This window comes from Austrofundulus limnaeus, unplaced genomic scaffold (genome assembly GCF_001266775.1).
Source record: "Austrofundulus limnaeus strain Quisiro unplaced genomic scaffold, Austrofundulus_limnaeus-1.0 Scaffold56, whole genome shotgun sequence".
Classification (NCBI taxonomy): domain Eukaryota; kingdom Metazoa; phylum Chordata; class Actinopteri; order Cyprinodontiformes; family Rivulidae; genus Austrofundulus; species Austrofundulus limnaeus.
Window position 1 is genome coordinate 1883398 of NW_013952458.1, and position 26227 is coordinate 1909624.

At 37.7% G+C, this 26227-nt stretch overlaps 1 protein-coding gene across 1 annotated transcript in view; it reads left to right on the forward strand.

Annotated features, from left to right (window-relative positions):
* Positions 1-26131, forward strand: part of LOC106518148 (CUB and sushi domain-containing protein 3) — a gene marked incomplete at its 5' end in the record, with an annotated part of 99630 nt that extends 73499 nt beyond the window's left edge. Inside the window, 14 exon segments of the mRNA XM_014009280.1 lie at positions 1883-2065; positions 2192-2368; positions 6542-6721; positions 7688-7861; positions 8067-8240; positions 11961-12034; positions 15217-15328; positions 15427-15606; positions 17350-17409; positions 19279-19437; positions 20382-20518; positions 20737-20824; positions 21216-21351; positions 21961-26131. Coding sequence (XP_013864734.1) covers positions 1883-2065; positions 2192-2368; positions 6542-6721; positions 7688-7861; positions 8067-8240; positions 11961-12034; positions 15217-15328; positions 15427-15606; positions 17350-17409; positions 19279-19437; positions 20382-20518; positions 20737-20824; positions 21216-21351; positions 21961-22120 — 1994 coding nt within the window.
* Positions 26132-26227: the final 96 nt, after the last annotated feature.

Sequence of the window (26227 nt, forward strand, 5' to 3'; positions counted from 1 at the left end):
CTCCTGGATGACCGAGCTTCTCACCCTATCTCTAAGGGAGAGCCCAGCCACCCTGCGGAGGAAACCCATTTCGGCCGCTTCCGGGACCTCGTTCTTTCAGTCATGACCCAAAGCTCATGACCATAGATGAGGGTAGGAACGTAGATCGACCGGTAAATCGAGAGCTTCGCTTTCTGACTCAGCTCTCTCTTCACCACGACAGACCGGTACAGCGCCCGCTTTACAGCAGACGCTGCGCCAATCCGCCTGTCGGTCTCCTGCTCCGTTGAATATATATATATTTTTCCAAAAAAGTTGCTTATGTAAATGTAACTGTGCAAATGTAACTAGTTACTACCAACCTGTGGTCAAATGTTTTTTTTAATTGGGACATTTGTGAGCTAAATTATACAAACATTTGTCCCCTAAAAGCCTTCAACAAGAGATTTGTGTAACATAAATAAACCAGGAGGTTTAGTCAGACTTATAAAAATCGCCAAGTTAGTTTGTGACATTTTAGCTGCATTACTCCTGCACAAATTTACTTAAAGCAATGTAAACAAGGTTTTATTTTTTTATGATGGTTCTTGAATAATTATGAATGGAGCAAGCCAATCCAAGTCTGGTTATGTAAAGCTAAACAAATTATAACGTGGTAATTACTGAACTTTAAAGGGGCTAGAAGGAGGATTTCATTACCGTTGGACAAAGCCAGGTCGTCTGCACTCCTATTTCTATAGTCTTTGCAGTAAATTAAACTAATCCACTACTGGGTGTAGCTTGACCTTTAAAGGACAATGGAAATCAAATAAATGCATTTACCAAAATGTTGAACTTCTATTTTTATATCTGGTGACTACAAGAAAAGTGACTGCAACCTGAAACAAGTTTTTTGTCTTTAAAATAAAAAGAAAAGAAGAAGGATCAACATAATGTGGCTGTGCTCCAACATTTTCATACTCCATCCACTGAATATGTTGTTTGTGAAAATACATTCAGTGATCTTAGAGAAACAAAAACTAAAATTCTTACCCGTACATACAGGAACTAAACTGTTGATTTTTTTTAACGACTTAATCTACCCACATTATACATTTAAACTTAAATATAAGCTTAAATATGTCATTATGTCTTGTGCCTGTGCTATTTCTGAGCTCCAGCCTCAAGAAATATACAACATAGTACAAACAGATCCAGTGATGAGTGTTATTTCTCTTTCTTTTAAGTCACTTTTTTACATGCAATGTGGAATTTATGGTCACAAAGAAACATGGAAAAACTCAAAGCCTGAAGAAATTCATCAAATCGTGGAATAAATCAAATGCACACATAACCTAAAGCTAATTTCATATCATTAACAAAATGGGCAGCACACATCAGAAATGTTTGAGCAGCAATGCATTAGTCTAGACACGGGCATTTGTGTGAAAATGTGTGTTTTTTGTGCACGAAAGTGTGTACGCTCCCAGGAGTGTGCTTAGTTTGTCAGACAGAATTTTGCTGACCAGGCGGTTGTGTTGTACAAGGGCAGAGTGAGGTACACACACACATTCACGCAAGCTGCCACACAGATATGCGTCAGCATGCGTGGACATACACACATGCGGTCACAGGGCAAACATATGGCCCTTGTCATAAATATAATGTGTGCAGTCCGCTACTATTTGTAAGCAGCTGTTTTACACTGGTGTACAATAAGAATGTAAATTACACAAAAAATTACTACCATGTGTTCACAATGCTGACTCATCAACTTATTTACAGGTAAGTACTGAAGTAATGTCAAATTTTAGATTGTTCTTAGCTTTATGCTAATATTTATTGGGTTTATTAGTCATTTTGGAAATACAGCAATGATTTTACTGGAGTTTCTTTTTTCTTTTTTCTTTTCTACATTCTGTAGGTGACATTGCTGGCTCTTGCGGTGATCCCGGCATTCCCTCCCACAGTTCCAGAGAACAAACAGATTTCAGGATCCGGTCCAAGGTTTTCTTCACCTGCACGGAAGGCTATGAACTCATTGGGTCCTCAGAAAGGATGTGCTTTCCCAATGGGACCTGGTCTGGCACGCAGCCCTTTTGCAAACGTATGATGATGCTGCTAACTGATCTTAGTTTATACCCACCCAGCATCCATTCCCCATCGTCTCCTGTTAAAATCGTCGCAATAGAACTGACTTTCTTTCATTGTACTCATGCTATGTTTTCTGCAGCGGTTCAGTGTGGCAATCCTGGAACTCCAAGTAACGGCAGAGTATTTCGTCTAGACGGAACTACTTTCTCTCATTCCGTCATCTACTCCTGCATGGACGGATACCTACTCACTGGTACCACCACCCGTCAGTGTCAGGCCAATGGGACATGGTCAGGAGTACAACCCAACTGTACCAGTAAGTTACCTGCTAAGACTTGTTTTTTTATGTTTTTCGGAAAAGACAATTTTTTCAACACATCAGTTTTAAACTGACCTCAAATGCAGCGTCAAGTGAAACATCACAGTGCTCCCAACGCTCCACCTGGTTTACCATCATGACCACTACCACATACAGTAAATCAGGTCAAGGGTTGTGATAATCCATCCAACTCGCCAATTATATTATTGGTGTGCAGAATGTAAATGTGTGACACTCAGCTTGGTATGACAGTATTGTGGTATACCTAGATATTGAAATRAGGTGACGGTGTTTAAAAAATATGATGGAATCATAACCCTCTGGAGACTCAAATGGCCCATTTAAATTGCTCTAGCCAAATAAATAGGCCTTTTCTGAGATTATACACCAAATTTTAAATTGTGTTGCCAAATATAACAAAAGGTATTATAAATAGTATACACCACTGTTTTTTTCTGAACATGACCATCTTACTTGATGCGTGTTGCAGTGGCAGGCAGAAGGAAACAGTCTCATGAAAGAAACAGCTCAATCCACCATCAGTTTCTCTTGAGCCAGTAAAGCATAAACCACCAGACCACAAGTCCAGCGGTGATAGTGAGATGTCGAAACCAGGAGAAAGTAAATAAACAAACCACAGACCATACACCGACAATGTCCCGCCTTGGCAATACCCCCTATACCATGGCATTATCTAATGGTAATATGTCAGTATAAAACATCATCCTACCATGTACCACAGTCCAAATAGTAATATTTGCATTATTGATATTGTGAACGATGATATTGTAATCATGATATTCAGTGATACAGCCTTAAGAAGAATGACAGTGTTCAGAAGTAAGGCAACCTACTACAAAGTTAATTGCAAACTCAAATATTCAGAAGTTATAAAAGTTAATAACAAACAATAAGGTTAAAGACAAAGTGAGGGTTTTTTTAGTTTTGCCTCTAACAAAGCCAATCAGAAACTTTGGTAAAGAGGTGTTTGTAAACCCAGTGTTTAGAATGGGAGTGGTATGACTGTTATGTTAATGGATGCAGTGAAAACAATTTTAAACTAAACTTTGGGATGCCAGGTGTTACTTTTAGTTCAATCTCTCGTGCTTGCTTTTATTAAAGGATTCTTCAGAGCCTTTGCACCAACAGGCGCCCACAGGACTATCGAGCAGCTCAAAGGGCTGACAGAAGGGATAATCCCCTAAAAGTCAGTCCAGCTCAAGTGCAAAATGGCAAAACCTGTGATAAAGTTCTTAGCTTGTTTAAACTCAGCTTTTAACTTTATTTTTTGTGACACTTGGGTCTGTTTGTGGGTATAATGCTACTTTTTTATTATAGTTTAAACGCAGACTCATCACAGCACAAGTCAGCTTGGGGAGAAGCCATACCCAAGTACTTAAAGAGTCTGACATTTGACTGACTGTTGCACATGTAGATTTATAACATAAAAGCTGTGTGAATAAAACCCCAATGGAAGTTGAAAGAAAAATGACACACTGTATCTCCTAAGGAAAGTAGTAAAGCTTTCTTTTTTAAAACTCTGTAAGGATGCTTAAATGGTTCTGAACTCCATTGTTCCTTTCGGCAACAACACGATTCCCTTCAGTTGCCTTTGATTTCCTGTTTTTTTTTTGTTTGTTTGTTTGTTTTTGTACATATAGTATGAGCTGTAACCTGTAAACACAACTTTCTACTCTATGTTGGCTGTAGTCTTTTGTAATTTTGTAAAAAAAAAAAAAAGAAACTATCTTCGTTCAACATCTACTGTTAATGTAATCTAACAAATATTTCACTTTGCAGTTACATCAAATCAACTCAAACCACCAAACTGCTTATGAGGATTATACTATAAGTTGCCAGAACCCACCTTTTTGTGACATTACTTTATGCCTAGTTTTAAATTATTCTGCAACAATATAAGGCTTGAGTAATGATCTAAAACTCTAATATTTATGCTCCTGCAACTCACTTTATAGAGTGGCATGAATAACCTTGATCGTTGTTTACTTTAGCTAATTTGCTTTTTGAACCCTGTGGGAAAACTCCAAAGGGTAAATAACCATAAAATATAAAAGTCTCTTCCTGTGTGATATATGACCAAAGCCACACTTGAGCAAGTGTTAATCAGTGCTGCATGTTTATGGTGCCACTGCAGGATTTACTTGCTGCCATCCTCGTTAAAGTTAAACGCAAAACCCCAGGATTGGCATAAGGCATTCTAATACTTGTTCTTACAGAGATCCACATTTCCACTTTGTGTCTGAATGTCATATCTTAATGTTTTCCTAATTCCAGTGACATTTCTGACTTTAATGCACTATGCGGAGAAATAAGCCATGAAATATCCAGCAGGGCAGAATAAAAGGACAAAGAGATAAAATTGCTGAGAAGCAAAAATCTTGAATCAGGGATTCTTGGAAGTAAAAGACAGTTTATAAGACGTCTGACTTAAAGGGAAGAGCTGGCTTTTACAGTAGATTACACCACAGCCATTAACAGGCATGACAGTATGTGGGGTGGGTTTTAAAGCAGTTAAACTGCCTATTAGACTATGAAGGACAGTGGCCTAAAAGTACCACCAGGGGAATCCTAATGCGCCTTAAAATAGTCCCAAGACAACCTCGACAGTTTTTAATATCACTGTTGTTTCATTTATGAGAAGTAAAGCCCTCAAAGGAAAGAAAAAAATTATATGGTAATTTAGCTATAATATATACAGCTTGCAAACAAATAACTGCTTCTGAATTTGCAATACCCTTTTAATCAAAGCATTTTAAACTGAGATTCAGAAAAGAGTTTCTTAGTTTTTACTTTTATTTCTAATATTTATTTAGCAATGGTTTTTTTATAATATATATTTTGCTGTACATTTTTCCTATTCTGTTTTCATATTTAGGCAAATATTATTATTTTAATTTAGACTGCTACCCTCTGAAGGGGTCACCAGTGAACTTGCATAAAAGATTAAGCAATTGTTTTGCACCAGATGCCCTTCCTGATGCAAACTGGGTTCCAACCTCTGGCCTCAGAATTACAATTACAGAAGTAATGTGGCACTGATCACTGAGCTTCTTCAGTCCCTATCAATGAACAAAGAATATATTATAAACACAATCACAACTGGACAATTTGCATGTCCTGTGAAATGCAGAATGCTTAATGCTGAAAGATTTATTTTTGCTGAAAGCTGCTGAAGAAGCTAAACCTGTTTAATAGCAAAAAGAGTTGCACTTTTTTGTAAACTAGCTAAAGCAGCTGAAATTAGAAGAAAAAGTAGCTAAGGAGTAGTAGAAAAAGCTGCAATTAGCACAAAGAAACAAAGAGCAGGTTTGCTAAATTAAGCAACACAAATCTTAAATTATCACAAAAAGATGGATTTAGCTTTAAAAAGCAACAATTAGCTGAAAACAGCCAAACAATAGCTGAAATCACTACTGAATTGCCAGAAAGCTGCTGAAAGAAGAACAAAAACATAGAAATTATCAGAAGAATGCTAAAAAAGAGCAGAAAGATAACTAAAATTAGTGGAAAAAAATTTAATAAGCAAAAGAAGAAGCTGAAGTAAGCTGAACTTAGCTCAAAGAAGTTAAAAAAGCAGAACCAGAACTAAATATGAACCATACATATAAAGATTTATAAAGATTTAAAAGGTTTTAAAAATTTTGAGGACAACTCCATTAGTTTCTAATGAAAAAATAAATAAAATGGCAGAAAAATCTAAATGTTTCAACAAGTAGAAATTGCTGAAATACCAAAACTCATTGAGCCAGAATGTTATGAAGAAACTGTGTGTTTTGGTATATAAATAGTTGAAAAAGCAAAAAAGTAATTGATGATTGTCATCCATTCGCTTAATAAACTTATTTTTCATAAATCAAAATCAACCAAAAATGACTAATTTGGCCTTTTTTTTCTTTTTCAGGTAAAAAATCTAAACCTCAGATCAGAAATACAAATCACAGGGCTTTAATTTCTTACTGTCTGATTTTGAGAACAACTTTTTTTGTATTTCACCATCAGTCAGTCTTCACTTTTCATCTTTGCTGTGCTTCCATGAAAAAGAAAACCAAATTGAAATTCTCATTATCATGTCTTAAAGCTTTTTTTTTTTTTTGCCAGCTAAACTCCATCCTCCCTTTACATCAACACCTCTTGTCTTCTTCTCTACAGTGATAAACTGCGGGGATCCTGGTGTGCCGGCTAACGGCCTTCGCTACGGAGAAGACTTCACAATTGGTCAGAATATTTCCTTCCAGTGCCAACCGGGGTATAGAATGGAGGAGGATGGCTCACCGCTGAGGACGTGCACTCAAAATAGCACGTGGAGTGGGAACATGCCTATGTGTACAGGTGAGTAGTACGTTAAATTATTTGTCTATATTTAGAAGTTTATGTTAAGAAATGACAAATGTGCAGCCATTTTGGTCAAAACTTAAAAATAACGTAACGTAGAATGTCATGTGATGTCACAAGATTTTTTTCTGAGTATGTGTTTTAGCATTTCCATTGCAAATGTGCACAACACTTTGTTGATATTCGGTTAATGTCGAAAAACACAGTTTCGCAATTGTGGTGTTTCCATTAAGTAAGAAATGCTATTGAAGTCATGCGTGAATATGTTTGTTCTCGTGATAAGTCATTACAAACATAGCGGCAATGGATGTAAACACATAGCATATTGCTACCACGATACAAGCGCTCATCATCAGCCATCAGAGGACACGTCGGCATCTTATCAAGGCTTTCGAGTGACAAAACTCAAGCGGCTACATATGTGGCGTTTTTGGGTAATTGTAGTCGGTGAGTTTACTACTTTCTTTTACAACTTTGTTGATTTCACTACTACTTCTACTTCCTGTCCTCTTCTTTGTCGTCGTCTTTTTAGCCAGTAGAAACAGCCGGTTGTTGATCATGTGACTCCCGTGATGCGAAAAAAGTGTTTCCATTGCAGTTTTGCAAAACACTCCAATTTTGATACGGCTGAAAAACCACCTCATCCTAGCGCAAAAACCTTTTGCTGAAAAAAGGAAGTTTTTTTTTTTTTCAAAATTGACATGTTTCCATTGAGTAAATTTATTTTCGAAATTCTAATTTGCGCATTTTCATGGTCAGTGGAAACACAACTAATAACTACAAAAGTTATTCATGAGGTATTTTACCAAAACTACAGACAAACACACATGGCACCTTATCAGTACTTATTTTCATGCAGTAAAGCAGTAAATGTACATAATATGTATATCACCTACAAAACCTATTTATATTTTTTTTCTTTCTCTTATATTTCCTGAATTCTCCCTTTTCTTCTTCTCCCAGCGGTGACCTGCTTGGCTCCCCCTGCCATCAGCAATGGGGTACTGCAGGGCAGTGACTTTGAATGGGGCAGCAGTGTCAGCTACAGTTGCTCACCTGGATACGAGCTCTCATTCCCGGCCGTCCTGACCTGTGTGGCCAACGGCACCTGGAGCGGCATGCTTCCTCAGTGCTTGCGTAAGCATATGCACACATACACACGAAGCTTGCACAGGCATCCATTTGCTCTGGCTCAAGAACATCCTCTCTTCAGCAAGCGGCCCTCACAACGGGAGACAAAATCTCCGCTTGCCCTTGAGTGTTTTAAAATAGCGAGCACTTGTCAGCATTTTTTTAATGCAGCAGCTATATGTAATTTTCCATGTTTTTTTTGTGTTTACAGCCAAGTTTTGTGGCGACCCCGGAACTCTTGTCGGTGGTTTCAGAGAGGGGCGGAGTTTCATCTATCAATCGGAAGTGTCCTTCAGCTGTTCCCCACCTCTGGTACTGGTTGGCACAGCAACCAGACTTTGTGAAAGCGATGGCAACTGGAGTGGAACACAACCACGCTGCATTGGTAAAATGTGTTATTTATTTATCAAACACCTATAAAATTGAAATCATAATGCTTAATACTGTGATAATCTAAGTCGAGCAGCTTGCTTTGATATTGGGTTTCCTTAAAACTACACTTATTGTAAGAGAAAACCAAATAATTTGAACTTTACCTAAATGAATATTCTCTCCCATACCCATATTTTTAATATTTTTTTGTTTGTTTAGCCACTTATCTCTGACTGACCTCTGAATCATTCAGACATGTTAAAAACTTCTAATTCAAAGAACTTGTTGTGTCGACACAAAACAGAAAACGAACCAAATTTGAATGGGATATTTGAGCTTAGCTAAAAACTAAGCACATTAGCTTAAAACATGATGAGCTGATGTATGGTGCAGCTCTAAAATCTTGTTTCAAGTCTTTGTTATATTGTTTTCTTTTTTTTTTTTTAGGGACATGACTGTCCATCTTAAGTAGATAGTTTTAAGACTTGACACCACTCCCCGTGTCCTTCACTTCCTCACTTCTTTGTTTTTTAAAGCACACACTGCATAATTATGCTCTCATGGTTGGGTACAAGGGCTTAACAGAACATGGGTGAAAAAGCAGCACCAGTCCAAAGAAAAACTTTAAAACACCTTCAAAAACCCAGGAGAACTCCTGATCAAGATCGTTGTATAACATTTCAGGAAACTCAGCTTTCTTGGAATCAAAGTCTGAAGAAATCACAATTTGTTTAAAACTTGCGCCATCCTCTCATCTGCTTTGAAAAGGTGTTTTTATAAGAAAAACTTTTATTTAGCTTTTTAACTTTTTTTATTTAACTTTTATTAAAATGGGTTGCACACAGAAACATTTGCATTAAAAAAAAGAACATCTTAGAATGAGCCCTGGTTTGCACAGAGCAGGTAACTCTCCAGAGTGTGCATGCTGATATCAGCCACTTCTTTACATCTCTCATGTATGTCGTTTCCCCCCAACTGCTGATGTTAAAGATGCACATGTAGTGCAGATAGCAAGACAAAAACTGATATTATCTGTCACTGAATTGTTTGTAGTCGAAAGAATGTAGAGGTTTAAATGCAGAATCCTCGACTGTCCAGCAGAAAACATTGGAACAATCTGACATTTAGGTTCAAGTACATGCTGTGCAGAAATGTCTTTAGATTTTAGGGTTAGGGTTAGCGTTAGCATTAGCTTTAGTTTGACTGGTCTTTATCAAACAACTCAACAGGACTTTACCAAATATGTTTAAAGGTTAATGTATCTAAATAATCCAACAATTTCTCAATACAACACAAATGTTTTTTTAAAATCAACCAACCATCGATTTAAATCTTAAGCAATTGCTTTTAAACAGTTTCTGACTTAATCATCATCAATCATGTATCCCCCACCACCTCCTTATGACTTGGAGCACAGCAAAGCGTCCCCAGACAGGGGTGTCCTCCCCACTTCAAAGTCTGGGATCAAATTAAAAGGCGGAGCCGCTCGGTCTACTGGAGCATTCCAACTTCTGAGCGGGATTTCTCAAGAGGTCGTCCTCGTAAAAGAAATATCTTCTTTTAAATAACATATCAAAGCACGGGATTTCAGACTAGTGTTTAATGCTGTCCCTTTGCTGTACATATGTTTTCTTATGATTAATAACATGAGACCCCCTGCTTAACAAGAACAGTCTGTACCCGGCTGTAACACCACTGTACCAACCATCATTACTGCTAAGGGGATTTTATTTATGATGGATAGGGCTTAAAGTTTTTTTCCTGTGAATTTATGACCTCTGAGACAAAGGCAGCTATTACCACTCGGTAATTATCTTGTACTGTGGGCAGCACAAATGACTCATATTTAATATACATAGGTGGGTTTGTGGTGAAGAGCAACAACTGCTCTGTAAAAGAGCCTAAGGAAAACCTTGTGATAGTCATAATAAACTGACTTGAATCTGTTAGAATCAATATCTTAGGTGTGGTCCTGCATATCAAATACTCTAAGAATTCTAACTTCCTTTTAAATAAAGAATCTCAGTTTTAACTCACTGGTTTTGCCGCTTTCCAATCCTACCTCAACAAAAGGAGTGGACTCTTTTATAAAGGTCACTGTGAGCCAGCTGATTAAACGCTATGCTTGCACGATAATTCCCACTACCAGATTATGGGTCCCCGTGCTTTTGAATGAAACATACCAACCTGGTGTGAGGGGGAAATAGCAAAAATGTGGTTGATATGTTGATTTGCTTGAACACACCTTAAAACATTTTGGGTCCTTCAGGACACTAAGGCTTGTCAGCTAGAAGGACAGTGGACGATCTTCCAGAGCACAGATGGAGAGCCTCTAGAGGAGTTTATCAAGGTTATTCTGCCATATGACTATCAAATTGTTTGCTGAAATGCAGGCTGCGCAACTGGACATTCATTTTGATTAGGACTGCACTGCAAAATAATAAAATGCATGCATGAAGTTGTAGCTTTTAGAACTAACCAAACTTGAAATCAGCAGGTCGGAGCGTTGAGAAAAAAAAAAGGTGTACCTACAATTGGTGCATCTTCAATCATAAAAATAACCCTTAAAGTTCTTAAAGTGATAACGTTAACTTTCTGATGGTCTGGTAGAGAAATTTAGTGCACATTAAAATGGTGCCACAGGGTCAGTTCACTGCTTCCTGGAATGTTTAAAGAACCGCGAACGTTAGACTCAGGACAGGATTTTCACCATCAAGTAATAAAGATGAGCTGTAATAAATCAGAGCCTTTGTTAGGAAAACTAACATTCGGCTTCCCTCTCAACACTTGATAAAACAAACTTCGCATCCAGCACTTTTACCACGGCCATAAACTCTAATCTTCCCTGTGAAATAGATGATCTAAAATTAAAATGCTGCCCGTGAAGAGTTGCCTCGTTGATGAAAAGCCTTAATTTATAACCGCCGCAGAAGAAAGTAGCTACAGTACGCCGCCGCGGAGAGAGAATCTATCTGTTGTGTTTCGTAAATATCTTTTATTTTTAATCTGACGCTGTTAATCATGCACAAGCCTACACACAAACCTAAAGTGATTCTTAGCGCTTCAGTTTTTTTTCTTTTTTTTTTTCCTAGCGATGAAAAAGTGCTCAGAAAAAGAGCGTTGGAGCACATGTGTGCTGGAGTGATTTATTAGTGTGCGTTTGCAGCTGTATGTCGGTGTGTGATGTGTATTACCGTGTGACTGAAGCAGAATGAGTTTTGAGTTAAAGCAGCCTGCTCTTTAAATAAGACAGACGAGGCAAGCGGGGGCGGCGGCTGGAGGGATAGTGACACGGGAAGATAGAAATGAAGAGGAAAAGTGTGGTTACAAAGATGGGAGAGAAGGAGACAAGAGAGATGGAGGGAAGGGGGAGCGGATAGAGAGGTACAGGAAGAGAGGGAAGGAGAGGAGGAGAGTGAATCTGTCATTTTGGAAGCTGTATTGAATCGAGCTCTGCGTCAGGATGTGCTCTACATGCTGATGACCCTGCCACGCACACACACACATACATAAACTCTTAGAGGCCCGGCATCGTTTTCTAATAAACTACTACTGCCCCCTGCTGTCCCGATGGGGTGCACAACCCACTGTTACCATGACAACAGGGGGAGAGAAACGTAGACTTGAGAGAGGATGTAAAATCCTGCTGTTAATTTATCTTTCTCTAAGATTTTGTGTGCATTTACTTACACTCATGAGCTGTTTATTTATTTATTTAATATTTTTTTTCCAGAACCAACCAAAACCAGCTGTGATAACCCAGGAACGCCGCGCTACGGCTCCTTAAATCGGACCTATGGTTTTAAGGTAAAAACACTTTCCGACAAACTAATTCTTTCGGAACTATTTATATAAGTCTTTGCTGTTGATGCTTTACCAGGAGCAAACTGCAAGCTGAAGACCTAGAAAGAGCAAAACATGAAGAGTAGAAGCAGGTGGAAAAAGAAAGACTGAAACTCTGAATATAAGTCTTAGATAAGAAAAAAACTCTATTTTTTAATTTTATTTTTCTCGTATATGAATGCATCACAAAATAAGAGTGGAACTTGTTTAATGAACACATGGAAGTGAAACTAGTAAGACTTTTGATCCATGTTACCTTTAGCTACATGTTTATTCATTGTCAGTATTTCAATTGTTGCATGTTCTTCAGATTTATTGCTTGTGTTGTCCTAACCGTTGTGATTTTAATCCCTGTTAGGGCCATTATATGGTTCAGTTGGTATAGCACTATTGTTTTGTTTTATTTATCTGGTTAAATAAAGGCGATTTACATAGGAAGTAAATATTACAGTATGTGAAACTAATGAAGAGAAAAGGGTCATTGAACACAACATGCAATTAAAAAATTGGCATCAAATAACGTTGCTTCTTTGTGATGCTCAGCGACAAGTTACAACTAATTTTTCAGACGTGAAAAGGTGCATGGTTGTGCAGATCTGCTCTGCTCAGCACCTGGCAAGTCATCCATCTTCAATGCTTGAAAAGATGTTTTATGCATATGTAAGACTAGAAATGCAAACACATTATCGCTGCCTAATCCCCAATCTATAATCCCTCACTATAGGGTTTTGGCTATTATAGATCACTCAGAATAAAAAAAATATCATAAGTGTTATAATTTACAACACAATTCTAATGAAGTTGGGATGTTGTGTAAAACATAAATAAAATAGAATACAACGATTTGCAATGTTTTTTTCAACCTATATTCAACTGAATACACTACAAAGACAAGACATTTAATGTTCAATCAGATAAACTTTGAATTCGATGCCTGCAGCATGTTCCAAAGAAGTTGGGACAGGTTAAGGAATCCTCAACAAACACCTGTTTAGAGCATTTCATTGGAAACAGGTGAGTGTCATGATTGGATATTAGGAGGGCATCCCCGAAAGGCTCAGTTGTTCACAAACAAGGATGGGGCAAGGTTCGGAAATCAACTAGAGGTCCATCCAGCACAATGTGGATAAATGAGGTTATGTCCTTTATGAAAGTTGAGAAAATTAGATATACAAAAACTGGAAACTTGAACAAATTCTACTCTAAATGGCAACCATTTATTGAGTTTGTTGCTTCAATGTAGAAATGTAATCCCCCACCCCCATGCACCCAGCTGTCCTTCTTTCCTTTTTTGTGTGTGTGTGTCTTTACTATTAGTTTTATTTCACTGTTTTACTATTGGAGGTGTTCGGTGTACGTTCTTTGCTCTTGAAAACATGCATCTTAAAGTCAACGGTGTAAACAGTTTGTGTGTGCCAGCATTCTTATACCCTGGAATTTGTAAACACCTTTGTTCCATATGCAAAAATACCAATAAATATATGAATAAAAAAAAAGGATGGGGCAAAGTTCACACACCAGACTCGCCTGCCTGGAGACAATATCTTGTCTTTGAAGTGTTTCCAGTTGAATATAGGTTGAAAATGATTTGCAAATCATTGTATTCTGTTTTTATTTTTACACAAAGCATCCAGACTTCAGTGGAATGGAGGTTGTAGGTACTTCTAGAACTTCTAATTGTTCTGGAACTTGGTGGGGTTTGTACTGATCACGCACAAACACACAAAAAAAAAAACACTTTTACAGCTTCATAGCAGGTTTTAGAGCCAAAATATTGACCTTTTCAGAGAAGAAACATCTCCAAAGATGTGTCTGACCTGAAGAAAAATCTGCTTGACACTGGTAGGTAAAAGTCAAGGAAAAGGAATTGTGAAAGATTTGATTCATCCAGCTATAGCCTATGTAATAATTCATTGATGAACAGGATTGACATTTAATTGGACTCAGACAGGCACAGTTTTATTCTCAAATACCACATTCACCTCATCTGCTTATTAAACATCAACACATTTGTATTTTTTGTTTTTATTATTTTTATTTGCAATCTTGTTGCAAGTTTTGAGTTGAACCGGTTCAGGTAATTAAATCATTGCACCACAGATACAAACACTGAAATACTCTTGACAGCCATCCAAGGCAATAATACTGGTAATAAGTGTTTTTGTTTTAACAAATTCTATTGTTAGTTATAGCTTAATGGTGCATTCAATGGTAAATACACAATAGAAAATTTTATCTTCCAGTTAGGGTGGGGGGAAAAATCACAAAACCATAAACTTGTTTTTATAGATGAGAAATAAAACACTGATTTAAATACTAATAAAACAGTTTCACTTATTTCTCTCAAGTTAGGCAAATAGTCATAAAGTTTAAAGTACATTAAACTAAAAGAAAAGGAAAAAAAAAGTTTCTTACACTCCAGCTATACTGAATGCAGCAGGAGATAAATGATGACAAACTGTATTATTCTGGAAAAAATGATAACTTTCCGCAGTCATTTTAAGGTTCATGTTTTTGAGTTGATGGAAATAATAAAAGCCCTAAAATGTCCTTTCAAACACACAAATAAGTTTTATTATTTTATGCTTAATGCCTGCCTAATTTAAGGTCAACATGAGTTGCTATTTTCCCTTGGAAAAAAAACTATACAGTTAAAACACAAAGACGTCACTGATTAGAATGAGACCATGATTGGGTTTAGATTGTTTCCGGGTAAACTGAAGAAAATACTTGTACTTAGAATGAGCTCTCTAAATAGATGTTTCAAAAAAATATTCACGAACATAAAAATGAAAACAAACGTTCAGTGAACAGCTATTGTTGAAGTTAGTTGCTTAGTCACTGCTCAGTCATTATGTGCTGCACATGTTTTCCTCATAAACATATTTGTCTGAGTCACGGTCCTCTCAAAATGTGCTTTAAAGCACTTAGATGCAAATATTTTTCTATACATACATCTTTGTTTTTGCTAGAACGTTTCGAATCCATCTCATACTATTACTACGGTAGATAAAATGAACTTGTGACATCTGTTATAACCTTTCAGTGCCGTGTCGTTCCTCGGAGAGTACTTCCCGAGCTTGTGCAAACAGAGCCCTCTTCAGCTCTCTTCGTCTGTGTGCTTTTCTGTCTCTCTTTCTAACTAGGTGGGGAGTGTGGTGTCATTTCAGTGCCATCCAGGTCATTTGCTTCAGGGTTCTTCTTCTCGAACCTGCCAGCCTGATCTGACTTGGACTGGAACACAACCCGAGTGCATACGTACGAAAGATCCATCTTTTCAACGTTGTTCCCCTTTTCACCTCTAACCATCTGACAGACTCTTACTGAACCGAACAATGTAACTCTCCAACCTGCAGCTCACGCCTGTAAGCAGCCGGAGAGCCCTCTCCATGTGGACGTGGTGGGAATGGATCTGCCGGGGTTCGGCTACACACTAGTGTACAGCTGTCAACATGGATACTTCCTGGCAGGGGGCTCCGAACACAGAGTCTGCAAGAGTGATGGCACTTGGACTGGAAAGATGCCAATATGTAGAGGTATGTGATTCACTCCTCTGCTTTCGAGTGTCAGTATCGGCGTCGAGTGCATTTGTTTGATCGTCTTATCTCGAGCCGTTTCACTTGCATAAACAGACAGACGAGTCTCGCTCAAGGACACTTTGGACCATCTGGAGTAGTGAAAGATTTACTGCTGGGGTGGACAGCCTGTGGACTGCTGGAGATTCTGAAAGCTTGAATGCAAAGAAAGAAAAGCATGTTGTTTGGTCTTTGTGAGTTTAGCCTGTTGTACAGTTTTTAAAAAGATTAGAAGTAAAACTTCTGTAGCTTAAAACTTCTGTGGAATTTAAATATTGCAGCTTAAACTTATAGAGCATTATTTCAAAAGTTTGATAAAGAATATTTGTTGTACGTTGATTTTTGTCTTTGAAGATTTTATTATAGTACCAACTGTAATGTTTATTATTTTATAGTCCAACCATGTATGTGGAAAACATATTTTTTTATTCTTAGGTTCCAATCTCTTGATGTGTGGTCCTGTAGAAAACTCCTGAACAATTAGTATATTACCTGTTGTAGATAGCTCATTGAACAGTTCACAGAAATAATTTCATTCTGACCAGACAACGAGCTAATGGCTTCTGTGTGAGGTTAATAAGAACTTTTTTTTATTGTAAAATATTTCACATTGGTTCATGTGACTGTTATTTTAAAAGCTAATAATGATGTCAAGTTTCATTAACATGGTCGTTCTAGCAGGAATAATATAAAATGTGCCCAAGCTGTCCATAAAGTGGCACAGCTAGCTGCTGCTAGTAGCGCAATGGAAATTAGCACTGGATTTTTTGTAAATAACATTTTAATACAAAAAAAAAAAAAGATAGTTAAGTAAAAGTTTATAAAATGGTGTTTGCATTAATGTTTATTGTTGAAGAGCAGCCATCCACTTTGTTCTTAATTGCTCTCGGAGTTCTGCTATTTTCAACATAGGACCATAATTATACACAACAAGTTGGACATTTTAACTGTTCAACCTTTACCACAGAAGCCCCACTTTACAATATTCAATCATCCCTTTAAGCCAGTTTTAAAAAAAGGTGCATTCTTCAGCCATCTAATATAAAAAAACGTTTCCACAGAATGCCATGTAAGCACAGATGATGATTAAATTAATTAAATCTGCAGTGTTTTTAGCCAAAACTGCTAACAAACAAAGCAGTGAGGATTTACAGTATTTGTGCAATGAAAAATGGCATGCTGTTTAAAAAATAAATAAATAAAGAATCTGTCTATGAAAGCAGCCACCCCGTCATTGCCCTGAAGAAGTCTTTAAAACCGGGTCGCTCTCTGATCAACTCTGCGATTCTGGGACACAGGATTTCCCCCACTCGCGTGTCTTCACTCAGGAAACAATTAGCTGCATCATGAAGAGATGATAGAAGCTGCTCTCAGTCCAAACCAAGTGTCTCACATCTACTTTTAAATGGATCCAATATGCATCACTGTTATTGGTCACAAACTCTGTAGTGCTCTGCCTACAAATTCTCATTAAAGAGGTTTATTTTGCTTGGCCCTTTTCGAAACACTCCTCACTCATTATGCACATGTGTGACTAAGAGTGACCAGCGCTGCATTCTAATGTGGTGATTTGGCAGCAGAAAACTTGCTTACCATGGATAAAACTGATTTTTGAACATCAATGGAAAGCTCTAGCAAAAGAAACAAAAAGTAAACTACAGCATTTTAAATATTTTCTTATTTTGTCTCTGTCTCTTATTGCAGCTGGAGAAAAGAAGAAACCTGTGAAGCCAGTAACAGGAACCCCCGGTCCAAAGCTTAATGGTCAGTTATATTACAGACATTTTTTTTTTTTAGCTTAGAACATTCCTTTTCTATTCATGCCATTCCTCAGCTATTCTGTTTCAGCGTGGTTTAGTGTGAGGCTCGGTGATTTCAGTTTTCTTCTCAGTTTTGTTCTTGTCTTCTTGTTGGTTTTAAGATACTCTAATGCTCTCGGTCATAGTTCTAAATAATTCATTTTTTTTCTTCTAAGAACACAGGGAAAAGTAAATGATCTGCTGTGATTCTCGGCTACATTTTTGTTCACTTCTGTATTTTTCAGCTGTGCTCTCTTTTCACTAGAAAATCCAGTAGATATACCATCCACAGTTTTGTGTACCAATTATACCAGGCACTGAACCTAAAAAAATCCCCACAATTCAGCAGATAAAGATTTTGTTTCTTTTTACAGCTGTAAAGGTTTTAAAAAAGTACATAAATTTCAAAAGCTTGAAGTTACTTACATGTTTATTTTGGTTAATTTTATGCAAGAAAACCTTTTTTAAAAAAATACTGGGAGCCAAGATTTGATCCCACATAGAGAATTGGCCAATAAAGACTCTCAGCCATGCCTTCTAAACTGAGACAAAACTCCAGGGAGGCTGAAGTCAAAGAAAATAAATGGCTTGCTCTGAAAAGACCCATCGAGAATGCAGTACCAGCTCCAGGGAAACAGCAGCACAAGGACAGACCTGAGACAGTGCGGTATTAGAAAGACATATGGGAAAAGAGGCATCCCGTAACACTGATGCCAAGTTGGTGAGAGGCCTACGAGCAGACCACAGTAATCCCTCAGAGCATGATTCAGTCATCATCACTAAGGCAGAAATCCAGAAATGAATTGGAGGTTTAAAAAGCCAGACAGCTTTACAGTCTGACTGTTTATGATCACGAGGTGGTACAAAGATGCTTTGAACTACTGACATACTCTGTTGTTTAATGCCAGCTAGCAAAATACAACAGCAGGGACCAGTTGATGCATTATTACCCATTATCATCAAATGTGGTGTTCAGCAAGGCTATGTTCCGAACCCACTGCTTCATTCGCCTAAAGCATCATAAAAAATGGATACAATTTCACCACATTTAATTTAAGGGGTTTAGCCTTTATAGCTTCGTTATATAGCATCAAAACTAAACTAACTAAACAAATAAGTATGACACAAAACCTGTCTGTAAATTGTGCTAAAATTTCAGCATCTTAACATTGATTGAAAAAAATGTTAATTCACTGTTTAAACGTCAAAGAAACTTCCTAAATCTACATTTTATTAGTGGATAATGCAACTAAACCATCTGTGTGCAAAAGAGCTATACACATAGTTCAGCTAATAAAGGAAAAACAAGTGGATAACTAGAGCTAAGCTATCACTTAACTGACTTTTGTTGTATAAAAGTCTCATCGTGTGTCACGTATAGCTCAGTAGGATACAAGTAGTGCTTACAATACAAAACGCTTACGTTATATCGTCACAGCAGTATTATTTTTGTCAATATTGACTAAATTAAGTGTCTAAATCTAGAATTATTTGTCTATAAAAATGTAATGTTTAGACCAAATTCAGCCTGATTTCAGTTAGGGTGCGCTTAGATGGTTTGATGTTTTTTTCAATCCAAAAATGCTCGAGATTTCACAAGCTGTAGATCCATACTGGAATCTATATCTGGTCTATTTTGTTCAAACTGGATTGCCATTTGGTTGCAAAGGAAGACAAACTAATCTGGGCCTAAAATTCCAAAGTGTCAGAAGAGAGAATAGGTTATAGTTCGATGAGTAAAATGTATCTATTGTCTAATAAAAAGAATAAAAATCTGTTATAACAAGGTCTTCTGAATTTGATTTATTTTTGTTTTTGTCCTTTTTTTCTGCAGTTCCAGATGATGTTTTCGCTCCAAATTACATATGGAAGGGCTCTTACAATTACCGTGGCAGGAAGCAGCCTATGACACTGAGCATCACCAGCTTCAACTCCACGACCGGGAGAGTTAACGTTACTCTTAGCAATGGCAATCTAGAGCTGCTCCTGTCAGGCAAGCTACATTATGGCTCCACATTAAGTTCTCCAATGCTATCTGCAAATGGGAAAATGTTTGCTTCGGCTCAGCAAAATAGGATATGTGATGGTAATATGTCATGTTTATAGTACAGTACTACACCGCTGCTGTATTGATCCATAAATACACACTTAGACATTAAATGTAACATGGAGCGCCTTCTATCAACACTTTTACTGATGTGTGCTGCTTTGTAATGGTAGATTATTGGTCTCCTAAACTCCAAGACCTGCAAATTCCCCACACAAATATGTACCCACTCACTTAAACACAGACGTCTGCATCCCCCAGCGTAAGCATGGGTTAAGACCCTAATAAAACACAAATCCCGTTGAAGCTAAAATTGGTTCCTGGAGTAACAGAAAGCACAAAAAGCATATAGCTGTAATCACACTTTTAACATTTGTCTGCTGGTTTTAGAACAACAGCTTTAGATCAATGCCAGCTAAAGCTGCAGGCACAGAAAGGTCACTTGCTTTAAATGGGCACATTTTCCAAGTCTTAAAGCAGTGGTTCAGCATTTTATGTCTGAATCTTACTTCTGTGCATCGAATGAAAAGCTGATGCCAAAATATGCTGAGACGTTCGTCGTCTAGCTTAGCATAAAGACTGGAGTTATGGGAAAAAGTGACATCTCTGCTCAAGTTGAAAAATGTTCCTGCTGACACGCCTAAACCTGTCCTTCTGACAAGATTGTGTCATCATGATGTGTAATATTAGAGAGAATTAGAGTTACAGTTTTCTTGGGATCACTTTAACCACAGCCAACTTATTTCACAAATAGGTGCCCTTATCTGGGAATAATCCCTTCTTTTTGTGGTTTTTGTAAAACATTCTTCATCAGTTTCTGAGTATAAATCTTACCAGGGGAAATTTAGTGAAATTATATTTAAATCTCCTATCGTTTTGTCCTTTTTTAGGAGTCTATAAAGCTTCAGAGGCCAGATTGATGCTTCTGATGTATCAGGTGAACTACATCAACCAGGGAAGTCAACTTAAAGACTCAGCCATCTCCCCAGCCAAGATCATGGACGACTCCTGGACCATGGATGGATTTGTGAGTAAACTGGTGAACAAAACAATCCTACTCATTAAAAACACTGAAAATATAGGACAAACATATTCAGCGTGAAAATACTTTTTTTAATTGGCCTTTGGATTATTTTTCAAGGCAACACAGATTCTAAGCAAATAAAGACTAATTGCATCGCTCTCTTCTGTCTTGATTTTCAAAATATTCATCAATCAATCATATTTTGTGTGTGTTTTCTCCAGGTATCAGCAGAACCTGATGGTTCGAGTTACGTATTCCAGGGTTTTATTCAGGGAAAAGACTACGGACAGTTTGGACTGCAAAGACTGGGTATTTTTTCTTTTAGTTTTTGTAGCAGCAGCTAACTGTAGTAGTAGTACCGGTAACACAGATTGACAAAGCACAGAAAAACATGCAATCAAAGGAAAATAAAATAAAATGAAAGGCAGCAGCAGAAGAATAAATCTTATATTTTTTTTAGAAGTAGTAGTAGTAGTAGTAGTAGTAGTAGTTTTTTTAGTAGTAACTGTTTTCTCATACAGTAAAGGATTTTAATTTAAAAATCAGGGGAAAAAAAAGCTTACATCAACTGAACTGAAAGGGATAAAGACTCCTCTAGTAACTTTAAAAATGTATTTCCTTCAAGATAAAAAAATGTATTATTTAAAAAAATATATCCTAGATAAATTTCAGTGATAAATCTCTTCCTCGTCTGTCACAGGTCTGAACATGTCAGAGAGTCAGAACTCGCCACCCCCTCAGCTCGGTACCAACAGCAGCTCTGTGGCCATCGCTATCCTGGTGCCTTTCTTCGCTCTGATCTTCACTGGCTTCGGCTTCTATCTTTACAAGCAGAGGTATGAGCTAAAAATAAATAAATAAATAAATCCTGCACGTATTCCTTTGAAGAACATGTTCCTGTCAGTGCATTTTTTTATTTTTTTTTACTTCTCGTCAGTTTACTGTTAGCGTCATTCAAAAAAGTTTAAAAAAAAGAGTCTTCATTAACATTTTAAGAAGACGTCTAATTTGTGAAAACAATGCCTGCATCAGTGGTTTGATTGTCAAGGTGCTAAGAGACAGTTAAGTCGGTGTCTGTCGTAAACAGTGCTGCAAAACAATCCATGTTTAGAAGGTGGTAAATTGGATTTTTCAGAGGCAGGGTTTAAGCACAAGTGACTGGTGTTGAGATTGTTAACAGATGCAGATAACGTCTGTTCTGCTATTAATATAAATAATGGCTTGCTGAAGGAATTAGTTTTGGATTGGGTGTTTTGAATCTTACAAGGTTTACTAAAAAGCAGAACACACTTTCTTTGATTCTGCTTAAAAGCCTGTTTACTCCGCCACTACTCCCAGGAGCGCACCATTGTCTGCTGGCTACGCAAATATTCAAACATAACCAACACTTAATCTTGTGTTCTTTTTTCATGTCATTTTCTTTGTTTTCTTCTTCTTTTTTACAGAACCACACCAAAAACGCAGTACACMGGCTGCTCAGTCCATGAAAACAACAACGGCCAGGCTGCCTTTGAGAATCCCATGTACAACACAAACGCCAAAGCTGTCGAGGGGAAGGCTGTGCGGTTCGATCCGAATCTAAACACTGTTTGCACCATGGTCTGAGGATTGATCATCTTGAACTTAATGACTCAGATATCTAATGGGACCACAATCGGTGCAGGGCTGTGGAAGGTGGAGAAACTCCTCGGACTAAAAGAAAAACCTTCGACAACATGGCCTATATGCCGATAACAACCTTCTCTTTGAGTCCAGTACCCCCAGAATGGAASCCAAAGCCAGCGTTGGTGCCCGTGTCTAACAGCGCTCTGCATTCACAAATGGAAATTAAACATCTACTGTGTTGAAGTGAGGCAAACAATCAGAGGAAACTCACAGTGAGATCTGACAGCGTGACAGAAAATAACCTGTCTCGACGCGCTAACTGTGAGCAAAGTCACACATTCTTTTACTTTTCAGTACAGTTGGTAAGCCATGACCTGCGAGTGAGACATCGTGACAGGTTGCCACAACCCAGTGCAGAAGTTTTGACTCGAAACACTGAAAGTTTTATTCTGTCTTGCCGGAAAAAAGAAGACAAATTCAGAGAGCTCTGACTGTGATTCTAAGATTGAGGCAATCCTGACACTATCAGGATAAATCCGATCACAGTAAACTATGGATGGTGTTTGGGGGGGAATGTGACATGAAAGAGATGTCATCAAAGACACTGTGAAACAAAACAACAGAAAAACTCCTCACTCATTTTGGTTGAACACTGACAGTTAGAAAAACGCTGTCACCAGCAGGTTATTCGTTCTCAAATGACCACATCCAAACCGGAGAGGACAATCTCTTGTCTCTGTGGCGACCAGAGACAAATCTTACTCGCCTCTTGATTTGTTTTKTTTTTTCTACGTAAATGGGCTCTGAGAAAGGCTAACATTGAAAAGAGACTAACTCCTGAGCGAGGGATGAGGACATCTTTCGTAGATGGAGCTGTAATCCTAACTGAGCTGGGATTAGAGTGAAGCAAAACTACATGGAGCCTAAAGTGGAGCTGGCGCTAATAGAAGAGATGAGAGACTGACTCATCTAACAGATAAACTGCCCCTTCCCGTCCGATGCAGAACAGAGAGAGGGGGCTAACAAGATGAAGACAGCCCCCTAACTGAACTGGAAGGAGAGTAAGAGAGTCTTTACGAAAAAAAAGATGAGATTTTACAATCCTAACACAGCCAATCAGGGCCTGTCTAACCTGAAATAATCCAGTGTGAGGAGTCAGCCCTCCTTTTCTTCATAATATATCAAATCAGACAGAGTGTGGCCTTGAGGAAAAAGGTTCTTCGTTTTGGAAATTTCAACGAGCGTTTGCTGAGAAAAAGGCCGAATGAAACGGAGGACTCTGATGGACTAACAAAGGAACAGACTTTGAGCAACAGAAGAAGCTCTGGCACTAAAGCACATTTCACAGGGACGCACTAAGAGATGGACTAACGCAGGGACCGAGCGGCGTAAAGAGACAATGCGCAGGCAATGTGACAGGTCCGTATGTTTAAAATGAGGATTACGGACTAACGCTCAAAATGAGACAAGTTCAGGAAAGTCATTTCTGTGTCTGAACACAGATTAACAGGTTTACAGGGAAGAGTCAGGCTAATGGGCAGGAGACACAGGTAGACATAAAGTGGCAGACAGTTTAGAGGAAAAACAAACAGGGTTCTTACCCTACGACCGTGGGCAGTGTTCCACTGTGATTCTGCACTCTGAGAGTGCTTACTTTCTTTGTTTGTTACTGCTGCAGAATCTTCTGATCTGTAAATTTATTGCATATATATTCGGGAGCATTCACCACCTATATTTTTGTGCTATATATTTACCACAAGGGGAAGGGCAGCGGGAGAGATACAGATTATAACAGAGTTTTTAGGAGGAAAAGAAAAAGATAAAAATAAATAAACTAAAGTAAAATTCATCACAACTACACAATGTATACCACCACAAAACATATTTTGGTTCCATTGTAACGCAAATTGTTTTTCTTTTACTTCCCTTGTCTAGCATGAAGTTCCTCTCAGCATCACTGAGGCAGTCATGGTCAGTGGTATTGTTGTCTTTTTGAGATCCAAAATGTTTCATTAAATGTTTATTATTTTGATATTATTATTATTTTTTACTAAATGTGCGATCCCATTTGGCAGATTCCATAAACCCCCTAATTTAGTGGAGCATTGTTTTATTCCTCTGATTCGCTAAGACAGATATGTTACAGGGTGACACAATACTGTCACAGTGGCGATGCAGTCATCCTTTAGACATCTATCCATAGACTGTTTCAAACTATTTAATCTTATCCTTACATCACATTAAAATAGTTTTTTTTATCTCGTTATCAAACTAGTTAATTCAATTTTTTGTTATTTCCCTTTTCAGAGAATCTTACTGAGTTTTAAGCTTTGACCATGATTCAACAAGTTTTATTTTGTTTATTTATTTTTTTAGAAACTTCTGAACCTCGAGGCAACTGAATAAACACAATGCTTTACCCCACTTGTGTCAAACTTATGGCCCCGGCGCTGCATTTAGCCTGCGAGTGACTTCCGTCTTGCCCATCAAAAAAAATATTTAATTATTATTGGGTTTTTTTTTGCTTAAATTAATATGAAAATATTTTATTTCAATAGAGAGCTTTTACTTTATGATTCAGTGCAATAAATATATGTAAAAGATGAAAGATAATTAAACTTGTCTTGCCCCTGATCTGTTGGCTTTGAGCAACAGTGGCCCCCACTGAGAAATTTAGTTTAATAGCCCTTWATTAAAGCCACCATTGATCATAAACTACATCTCCCATAAAGCATGTTAATTTTGCATGGGAATTCCCAGCCAAAAAGTTGGAGAGTTCAGAATTCAAGGCTTATCACAACTCAGCAGCGATTAAAACTCTCTTATTTTTACCTTTAATAGTATTTCTGTATTATTTATTTCACACTTAGTCAGTTGTACACATAGTACTTTGCAATGTTTATTAGAGGACGAGTTAAAAGCGCTGTTTCTATGCAGGAAACAACACGTAGAGCTCAGTTATTGTCTGTTAATGCTGCTCAATGAGACGAGGAACATGACTCAAACAAAACGTCAAAGTTGATTACAACTGACTGTTTTAGGGCCCACCATGTGGCCCTCTGTGAGAATGAGTTTGACACCCCTGCTTTAGCCATTTTCTCTTTTTTTTATTGCATGAAATCTGCTTCTCAGTAGTTGATTATACGGCTGGTAGTTTTACGTTCCATAAGATCTACCACCTTTGAATTGCTTCCAGCTACTGAGACATTTAATTAGCTTTCATTTTCCCATTAAAACATGCCTTACCTTCAAATAAAACTTATTTTTTTGTAAGGGCAGAACATGACGGCGTACTTAAAAAAGTAATGTGTCAGAATTAGTCACAGTTCAGCTGCTCCGGTGTATGTCTGCTTGCTTTATTTTGAAAGGTCTGAAGATTGAGAGGCTAAATTTAGTCACTTTAGGTCCCTCGCATGATAAATAACTGCTTTTTAATGAGTTTGGGTACCAGGGTGCACAAAAACATCCACTCTGTTTTGAACACCCCCGCTGTGGAGACCACGGGCACCAACTGCCACCAGCTGACACAAAACTCCTTTTAAAGTCATTAATGATTTAAAAGCAGCAGCAGCTAAAGGCTTCCTTGGTTATCGACTGTCCCCGCGTTGCATCGCCATGGTGACATTATTTCTCTTTATTACATTTTGAATTGATTGTTGTCGCTCTTGTTGCTTATTCAGTTTGTTTTTGTTAACTGACCTTAAAAATCTGACACAGTGCCTACCAAAACCCATGAGACCCTCCCTGCCATTGACATACATGTACACAGCCACACCCMCTCCCATTCAAACACACATTTTGCCCCAAGTAACCAACCCCTCACCTGTTTATCCTTCGTCACAGGTCTTCTTCTTTTTATTTTTTAAATGCTTCTGTCTATTTTACCACAAGCTTTTCCTACCAACTGACCGCAATAAGACCCATGTGATTCAAATGACTTATAGCCGCTCCTGCCCGAGAACATGGGAAGTATTCACCATTTGAGAAAAAAAAAATCAAACATATAAAAAAGAAACAAAAACAAAGATGACATATAGAATAAAAAAGTGTTTTGTACAGAAATATATTTTTATGATGAAATTATTTGTAAAATGTATGAATCTATTA